At 41.6% G+C, this 10,288-nt stretch overlaps 1 protein-coding gene across 1 annotated transcript; it reads left to right on the top strand.

The window, feature by feature from the left end:
* Nucleotides 1–7,919: 7,919 nt before the first annotated feature.
* Nucleotides 7,920–9,849, top strand: CCER1 (coiled-coil glutamate rich protein 1). The gene is made up of 2 exons (XM_055237368.2): nt 7,920–8,080; nt 8,215–9,849. The coding sequence occupies exon 2, from the start codon at nt 8,464–8,466 to the stop codon at nt 9,694–9,696; it is 1,233 nt and encodes a 410-aa protein (XP_055093343.1). The 5' UTR covers nt 7,920–8,080; nt 8,215–8,463; the 3' UTR covers nt 9,697–9,849.
* Nucleotides 9,850–10,288: the final 439 nt, after the last annotated feature.

The following is a 10,288-nucleotide window of genomic DNA, read 5'->3' as shown; positions in this document are numbered from 1 at the left end:
AATATTACTAAATTGCCCTTCAAAGACAGTGCAACCACTTACACTTTCACCAACAGTGTGGGAAAGTACATAATTCTCTAGAACTTCACTAAGATGGTTTAGTATCAAATCTTTTCATCACTTCATAGTCTATTTCTGAGTTAACATATTAAAAAATGAGACAATTAATTGTTTTGTAGTGTATTAACAGAGCTTTGCAACCATGTGTCTAATTTTAACCCAGGTAACCTCCATATGATCTTTAAAAAGGCCAACTGGTTTGGTGCTTTAATTACATCTGCATTTTTTTTTTTTTTTTTTTTTTTTTTTTTTTTTTTTTGAGACGGACTCTCACTCTGTGGCCAGGCTGGAGTGCAGTAGCGTGATTTCGGCTCACTGCAACTTCTGCCTCCTGGGTTCAGGCAATTCTCCTGCCTCTGCCTCTCAAGTAGCTGGGACTACAAGTGCATGCCACCACACCCAGCTATCTTTTTGTATTTTTAGTAGAAACGGAGTTTCACTGTGTTGGCCAGGATGGTCTCAATCTCCTGAAGTCATGATCTGCACGACTTGGCCTCCCAAAGTGTTGGGATTAAAGGCATAAGCCACTGCGCCCAGACCTGTAATTGTTTTTTAACAGTACCTAGAAGAATGTTTGAATAACCGGAAGGCAGGAATCTCAGAGACCTATCTTTAAAATTCTACCTAACACAATCTCCAAATCCTAGTAGTATAAGCAAGTGGTGATTCACCATAGACAATGAGCTTCTTTCTCTACTCTTAAATCCTCCTAGAAACACATAAAAAATAGCGATGATAGCAGTGGGAATAATAAGGAAACAGTAACATTTAATGAAAGCCTTTTATTATTGTTTCTCTGGGATGGAATAGTTGTCCTTTGATGATGTCTCTATGTGGACAAAGAAATATACAATGTCACTGACTTTTCAATTTCTGCTGTGCCAATGAGGTAGACAAGTGGATGACTTGGTTTTGATTCTCTTGTTATAGTTTAAGAAAAAGAATTGCAATGATTCTTTGAAAAATTAAGTTATTTTAAACATGTAGACATATTTTTAGCCAAAACTATCTTCTAATGTTACTTTTGCTTGCATTTGTGGTAAATATAAATGAAAGTAATAAGGGAGAAAGAAAAATCATTTGCTATATCTTATTGTGTATGCATTTTAATGAGGTTCAATGATTAACACTGTCGGTGGACAAACTTGTAGCTCCCGGAGTGTCCATACGGCCACAGGACAACTTTGCACAACTCTTATTAAAATAGAAATAAGAGCTACACAACATCACTGCTATAAAATAGAAGAAGCCATATAACAGTGTACTTTAGAGAATAGTGTCAGAAAATCATTTTTAGGCCTGGCGTTTAACTTTGAAGCATATTAAATGTTGTTTTAAAGTTAATTCATGTATACACATTGTTATAATAGCAACCAACTATTGGATACAAACTATGTGCCAGGCATCTACGAAGGTGTTCAGCATGTATTAATTCACAATATCCTAGGAGCTGGAGATAATCACTATTCCAAGTCACAAATCAGAGAAGAAAGCTTAAATAACTTGGCCTGGATCCACAGCCGACTCCTAAATCCTGTGCTATTTGACTCCATTGTTGCACCTAAAGTACCACAGACATGCCTTTTTCCAGTTTTATAAAATAAAGAAAATGGTGTACAGGCTGGACAAAGATGCAAAGATCAGCGCCGGCTTTTTGTATGCAACAGTGACTTCCCACTGGTCTAGTGCCTTATTTCAAGCACCATGGAGGGACCATTTCCCGAGACCAGAGTAGTCCTCCAGATAACTGACCTCTGGAAAATCAGCAAAAAGACGGACTGAGATACTTAGTGCCATCAGGGTAAGAGAAGACTCCCAGCAGACAGTACTGACTTATTCATTAGGTACAGTCGGCACAGTGCCCACAGCTTGCAAGAGTCTTCGGATCATACGAAAATATTTAGTTTCTTTTAAAATAAAGAGAATGTGGTAATATAATATATGTGCAATAATCAGTCAAACCTGGATTATATTCTTTTCTGTAGCGACAAGCCATAAAATAGAGTTGAATTAATTTTTTATGAAGAAAGGGGTCCATGGAAGTCTTAATGAGGTCCTGCCTACAAGAACATTATTGATAACAGATTTCCCCCACAAATGGCATAGAATAACTTTCTGTCCTCACAGCCTACTTAGCATACAATTATTACAGAATCTGGGGGAAGAAGAGACTTTAGCAAGAAATAAAATGAAATAAAATAAAATAAATAAAATACTGGGACAAAAAGGGCAAATGTTATGGTGCTAACCGACATTCTCACAGGCATTATGACAGCCTACTGACAAGGTTGCTTTGCAGATGTAGTTTGACATGAACTCTAGAAGGACAAAGTGTTTATATAACTCTTTTTTTTTTTTTTTTTTGAGACAGAGTCTCGCTCTGTCACCCAGGCTGGAGTGCAGTGGCGCGATCTCTGCTCACTGCAAGCTCCGCCTCCCGGGTTCACGCCATTCTCCTGCCTCAGCCTCTCCGAGTAGCTGGGACTACAGGCGCCCGCCACCACGCCCGGCTAATTTTTTGTATTTTTAGTAGAGACGGGGTTTCACCGTGTTAGCCAGGATGGTCTTGATCTCCTGACCTCATGATCCGCCCGCCTCGGCCTCCCAAAGTGCTGGGATTACAAGCGTGAGCCACCGCGCCCGGCCTATATAACTCTTAAAATGTGATGATAATATTTTAGTGATCCTGCTAAATGTATCATATTTAAGTGGCCATTTCAAATACCTCAGTCTTATTTGAAAACTCTAAATTTAAAACTGACTTCTGATTAAAACACAACATATATTTTTAAGCATCAAACCGTTTTTTTCCTATTCAGTTGTTATATATGTTTATTTTTCTCTAAATATTACAGGTTATTTGCCAAGAAAAAAAATGAATACTGCATCCTACTGCCCCAGAATACATTATACTTTAAAACTACTTATAAGCAAACATGACCAGGCTAACAATTCCCATCTAAGTATTTCTGAGTGTCCAGGTTTTTCAGATGTGATAACTACAATATGTTGTGTTAATCCTCCGCAAATCTTCAATTGTTATAGGATCAATAATAATTTCAAAAGGTGGTAGCAAATAATATCTACACATAGTACTATGATTTGTAAAACTGGCATTTCCTATTTCTCTGAATCTATAGAAACATTGTCATCACAAAGTTAACTCCCTCTTCAAAATTTGCTTAAAATGACTCAAGGATTCATAAATGGACAAAAACCACAATGGTGTTCCCTGATGCACAATACACCTCAAAAATCTGCAAACTAACACCAAAACTTCCCAAATTATTAAGAGAAAGCAATATGTCCCTTTGAATCTTTTTATCTCACCTTTGAAAAGCCAGAAAGGCTTAATACTTTGTACTTAGCCTTTGTGACCACAAGATGGCGTTGACCCTTTGGTTTTAAAATCCTGTTGTGTGGATGTCTGCAGTAGGAAAAGGCAAGCCTGACAGAACATATATTTTTAAGCATCGAATTGCTTTTTTTTCTATTTAATAGCTATATATGTTTATTTTTCTCTAAATATTACAGGTTATTTGCCAAGAAAAAAATGAGCACTGCATCCTACTGCCCCAGAATACATTATACTTTAAAACTACTTATAAGCAAGCATGCATTCTATTTATTTTTGTATCACATAGTATTGTATTAGTGACATAGATGGATCTAAAAAAAATCTGTTGAATTTAATTTATCTGACTGGATCGGGCATATCCAACTTCTCTCTGAAGAATTTTATTTACAAGTTTAATTGGCAGAGGTTTGCTTTTTCAAAGCCAATTGAAAAATGCTAAAGTATAATAAAAACACCCAATTCCACGCACAAGAATAAAAGGTGATTAATACTGCAACCTGGAATTGTTTAAAAATGGAATTCATGATAAAACACAAAAATGAGTTGTTTACTTCTCAGTTTGTTTTGTATAGGAACTGTTGCTGACTGTATTTTGAATGAGCTACTACTGCCATCAAGTGTTAGAATTCTTCTTTACAAGTCACAAAAATGCACAAAAACCAACACCAAAATTGCAATATGTTTTCAACTTAAAAACATAATGCTCTGCACAGCAAAAAACATAGCAGAGCCTACTCCATCATACGGCACTTATAACAATTTCAAAAAGGCCAACAGTGTCATTAAAATCTTCCAAATAAAGTAGTAACAAGTGAGTATGAACGACATATTTGAGTCAATTTACTTTATATATGTGGGAAACAGATGGTAAGATTGTCTGCCTCCTGGTCTCCTGTTCACACCTTTGTGTAATACCCACTCCCCCAAACCCTCCACATTGCGTGTCCACGGGGACCTGGGCCTTGCTTCTAACCCACAGACTATGGCAAAGGTGATGGAAAGCCCAGGATTATGTTAAGGCAAGAATGTCAAGGCCAGGATTATGATAAACAGCCACAGACTTTCACACACACACGTGTATATGTCTGTATTTACATCTGTAACTTTCCATCTTGCTAGGAGAAACTATGGAGATTCTCTTTGCCAATTTGATGATGTGAGCAGCCCCGTTGAGGAAGCCCACAGTTCTTGCTGTGGGCAGTGTCTAAGAACTGCCTTTAGCCCCTAGGACTAGTGGGTAGCCTCAAGTCCTAAAGCTGGCCTCCAGCCAACAGAAAGCTAAAAGGCAGGGCCATCAGTCTTAGACCACAGGGAATAAATTCTGCCAATGCCATAAATGATCTTAGGAGTGAATTTTTCTGAATTGAGCACATCAATGAGAACTCAAACCATTCAAAATCTTAATTACAGCCTGTAGCAGTCTGTTCTTACGCTGCTAATAAAGACATACCCGAAACTGCATAATTTATAAAGGAAAAGAGGTTTAATGGACTCACAGTTCTACTTGGCTGGGGAGGCCTCATACTCATGGCAGAAGGTAAAGGAGGAACAAAATCACCTCTTAGAAGGCGGCAGGCAAGAGAGAATGTGAAGCAAGCAAAAGGTGTTTCCTCTTAGAAAACCATCAGATCTCGTGAGACTTATTCACTACCACGAGAACAGTATAGGGAAACCACCCCCATGATTCCATTATCTCCCACCAGCTCCTTCCTACAACATGCGGAAATTATGGGAGCTACAATTCAAGAGGAGATTTGGGTAGGGACACAGCCAAACCATATCACAGCTGTTGAGCCCCTGGACAGAGGGCCCATTAAGATATTCCTGGAACCCTGACTCCCAAAAACCTTGAGATAATAAATCTATATTGTTTTAAGTAACCAAGGTTGTGAGCATTTGTTAAACAGCAACAGAAAGCTAATACAATATTCAACAACAGGATGAATGTGTTATATTTCAATATTGAATCAGAATATTTCATGCTATTGAAAGAATATGAGTCAATTAAAAATGTGTCCTTACATTGGTCAACAAGTACAAAGTTACAGGTAGGGAGAAGGAGTAAGTTTTGGTGTTCTAATGCACATCAAGGTGACTACAACGAACACTAATGTATTGTGTATTTCAAAATAGCTATAAGAGAGGATTTTAAATTCTCACCACAATTAAATGACAAATACTTGAAGTAATATACTAATTAGCCTAATTTGATCATTCCATAAAGTATATATGTATGGAAACATCACATGGTGCCATATATATATATATATATATATAAAATCATTTGTCACTAAAAAAAGAACTATAAAGTGTGTTTTTAAAAATTAATTAAATGTCTGTCTTTTTGTTTAACATGCTTTAGTGGTAAATTTTCTTGGACGATTTACCAGTACATTCAAAACTTGTATTATAATTCCAATCTCTGTAAAACTAAAATCATAATCAAAATAATAAATTGCTGCTTCTCTTAAGAAAATTTGGGCAAGCCAATAACGTGTCAACGTTGTTTAGTAGGGAGAATAAATATTCTCACCATGCAAAAAGTATATAATGCCAAGATTAACCGTATAAAGGTCACATCAACTGATCAAAAAATGATGTCCTTAATTACCTGTAAAATGAGTTAACCATCTCTTTTAAAACAAAAAGAAACTGATTGGAATTCCAATACAGCAACATGGTCCATCTGTAATGCTCTCAATTAAAACCCATTTTTGCATAACACACATGTCCTTAGAAAAAATAAATCTGGGCTCTCACCATTCCATTTTGAGTAAGCAGAGCAGGGTCAGAACAACTGCCAAAGGTGAGTCCATATCTAGAAAGGGATATTGCAGGCTAAACATGTCAGCATTCTGTACTTTGAGTCAAGCAGGCATGTCCTCAGCAAACCACAGAGGAAATGAAATTAAATGAAGCCTGTGGATTCTACAGGTCTCAGGGCAAATGTTGGAGTCCTGATTCAAGATCCCCTCTAATGTTCTCAATTTTCAGCCAGGAATGCATAAATGACCTTTGCCAGCTTCAGGGCTTTCACACATTTTGCTTTTCTGGCATTTAATGGAGCCTTATATAGACTGAAGTTCCCAGCAGGCAGTTTTCCATTTTGTGCAATTCCACTCAGCGCAGAAAAGTAATAAAGGGATATACACTGAGACAGTTTTCTCCAGGACCAAGTATGGTAGCACCTTCCTTGACGTTTTACAAAGAAGGACAAGAAAAGGACAGAAGCCAGGGTGGGGATGCCTATTTTTGCATCAAGCGCAAGTGCCTTTACATGTACTATATCACCTCTTTTAGAAGTCATGAAGTATTTAAATATAAGGATGATAGTTAACAGTTACTGAGTACTTACAGGGTACCTGCACTAAGTACTTTAAGAAATTACAGTAAATCCTCACTTAGCATCATAGGTTGTTGGAAACTGCTACTTTTAAATGAGAAGATATATAATGAAACGTGGTTTTGTTATTGTTGTTGCTTTGCCTCAGCAACGTTATAAGGAAATGACATTGAGCAAGGCGTTCATATTAGAGGACCTACTATACGCATTTAATTATTTACACAACTGTATGGAAAATGTAGTATAGTCATGGGATGGGTAAGGAAATTGAGGCTTACAGAGATTAATAATTGGTGAGTTGAAGTTGAATCCCATTTATTTAAATTAAAACCCATATGCTTAACCACAATGCTTTAAAGGCTTCCCGTGTATATGCTGTATGGTCAGTGAAAGGACAAAAGGAAAGACAATCAGAATATTCCTCTTTCCAAGGACAACCCTGTGGTATTCATCCTGGTAATAATAATATTTGTTTAACTGAGGTACATATGTATGGTATATTACCAATAGCAAAGTACCTTCCCAAATGTATGTCATTTAGTTATCACAAGGGTCCTGCTGGTGGTTTGACAGAACATAAAGCGATGTCATTAAGAACCTAACTTTTGGGTCAAACAGGTTTAGGCTTAAATCGTAGCCCAGAAATTTATTAGCCCCACAACCATGGGGAAATTAACCTCTCAGTTCCCTCATCTGTGACAGGTGATAAGATACTCCTACCTCTCAGGGTAGATGACAGGATTATTTGTCAGTGAGCACATGCAATAATAAATGTTTGTGGTCTTGTTTTATGTATTATGAATCCCAATTTTCAGGAGTAAGAAGAGTTGGCACCGGTCAGAAGGTAAGAGGTTGGGCCAAGTTTTCTTTCTCCAGTAATTTTCCATTATCCCTTCGGCCCTCCAAAGGTGTAGAATGTGGGGTTTTCAAAACTCAAGTTCTCCCGCCCCCACCGGGTTCAGATGAAGGCCCATCTTCTAAACCCCCGCCTCAAGGTGATAAAAAGCTTTCGGATAAACTGCCTCCAGACTTGCTTGAACTGAGCAGCAGAAACCCAATCTGGGTCCCTCTTCACCTCCCCCAAACGCTGCGTCACAAGCCCCCTGCGAATGTTCACCTGAAGCCTGGTTCTAGACAGAACCCGGCCTTGCACACAGGGAGGACGATTTCGACCCCAATTGGCTGTTGCCCTGGGTGCCCAAGAACGCGGTGGGCACGAGGGACACCACAGCCAGTATTTAAGGGCTGCCGCTGCCCTCGCCACCACAGTCCTGCCAGGACGGCGACAGTGAAGCACCTGGGTTGAGAGGGAGCAGCAGGTAACTGCGCAACCCCTGCCTCCCCCGGCCCCAGCCCGTGCCTCAGCAGAGCCGGGTGTTGGGGAGGACCCGGGAGTGGGTCTCACTGCGCGTGTCGCCTGCCAACACCTTCCTCCCCCACCATCCTTACCCAGCCCCAGTCCCACCCAGCACATCTGGGCGAGACAACCCAGGTGCGAAGGACAAGCGATTATTACCGAAGAGCGTGCAAACCAGGAAGAGAGCGGCCTACCGGAGAGGAAAACGTGATCCCAGGGGTAGACACGTGGCGCTGCGTGGAGAGACAGGTTGACGAGACGAGGCTCTTCTGACCGTCCCATCTGGCAAAACTTGACGGCAGCTTCAGGTCGCTACCATCTAGACCTCTCGGAGCTCCCTGAACCATGACTCAGACCCTCGACACAAGGGAAGACCCTCTGAACTTGGGCGGCGGCGGCGGCGGCGGCAGCAGCGGCGGCGGCAGCGGAGGCTGTGGCTGGGCACACTCGGCCTCCTTGAGCTCCTGGTCGTCCTGCCATCGAAGGCGCCCGGGTGCTCCAGTGTACAATAGGCCGCACCGCTATAGCCCCAAGACCGAGTATGGGCCGCCAAGGAGGCAGCCGAAGCAACAGCACGGCCCGGGCTTTTGGTTCCAACCACCCGTGTGCTCTAACTGGGGGTGCTGGGGAGGGCCCTGGCGCCCACCTCCTCCAAGATTCCGGAATTTCCCCTGCCCGGTGCAAGTGTTTCGGGTGTATGGCCTGCACCCTCTCTGCTTTTGCTGCTGCTCCTGCTGGAGCAGGTCCTGGAACCCTGGCTGGGTGAGGCCCCCAGGCAGGAAGAAGCGCTGGGGCCGCAGAGGCCGCGGCCTGCGCCACCACCCTCGCCGCTCTTCCCCGCGGAGCCCGCCAGCGGATGTGAGCACGCTGCCGCAGCCGGTCAAGCTGTGTGAGTGGAGAGAGCCTGGCATGCGAGCGCCGCCCAACACCACCCAATTCATCATGAACCAGATCTACGAGGACATGCGGCAGCAGGAGCTGAAGCGGCAGCAGGAGGCGCTGCGGTCGCAGAAGGCCACGGTGAGCGGCGAGGCCTCCCCGGCTAGATCCTCCGGAAACGACGCGCCCCCTGGCGGCGGCGAGGAAGCCTGGGGACTGCAGGAAACTCTGTATGGCTTTGTGCAGAATCCCTCTCTAGCATTCAGTCCCAACCCAGAGGAAAACCAGTCTCTTGCCCCGCTGCTGGTGGAGGAAGAGGAGGAGAAGAAAAATGATGATGAGGAGGAGTATGACCAGGAGGTGTGTGATGCAAAGGAGGCGAGCGAGGAGGAAGAAGAAGAGGTCGAAGATGAGGAAGAAGAGGTCGAAGATGAGGAGGAAGAGGTTGAAGAGGCTGAATATGTGGAGGAGGCGGAGGAGGAGGAAGAGGAGGAGCTGGAAGAGGAAGAGGAGGTCCTGGAGGAGAACGAGCAGAGAGGGGAAGAATTTCACTTGCCTCTGGAAATGCCTTTATCAATCTTCGTAGGGGCTCAAGAAAAGAGAGAGAACTTTATAAGCTGCACTTTTTTAAACCCAGAGCAGATAATTCCCAAAGTGCCACAGGAATCCCTGTTCATGGCACAGGACTTTAACTGTTAGACATCAGAAAAGGGATTGAGAAAAGGGATGGAACTGATTTGAGGCTAAACTGGATTAGCAATTTATTAAAAACTGATTAAAAAGTGAGTTCCATTTAATAAACAGATCTATGTAAACACCTTCTTTGGCCATTATAAAATGTTTAAAATTTGATGCGTATGTGTATGACTGTGGGTGGGTGGTGGGGGAGCTTTCAAATATAATTTTACTGGAACTTATTAAAGGCCAAATATTTTATTACTATCATCTGAATATTTTCATTTGGTGTTTTCCCCTCTAGGAAACAGAGTTTCTGTTGTTTTTTTAAATCTGGCGATGCTGAAAAAGCGTTTGTTTTTGAAACAAATTTATACAACTTGGCCACTTAATGAGTTTGGAATCAAGAGATAGTTTGTTACATGTGTAAGAAGCACATTCTAACGCTACTAAATGTTCACCAATGCTCTTAACATAACTGAAGCAATTTTCAATCCCTGTATTTTTTCAACAATATTTTTCCTCATAGATTTTTCCACCATCAGAGTTCATTTTTGAGGGTTGTATTTTGTTAACCCCATTTGCAGTCTCTTGTGGCATCGCTTATTGATATTCC

The sequence above is a fragment of the Symphalangus syndactylus genome, chromosome 13, assembly GCF_028878055.3.
Source record: "Symphalangus syndactylus isolate Jambi chromosome 13, NHGRI_mSymSyn1-v2.1_pri, whole genome shotgun sequence".
Taxonomy (NCBI): Eukaryota; Metazoa; Chordata; class Mammalia; order Primates; family Hylobatidae; genus Symphalangus; species Symphalangus syndactylus.
This window is presented reverse-complemented; position numbering and strand designations above follow the sequence as displayed.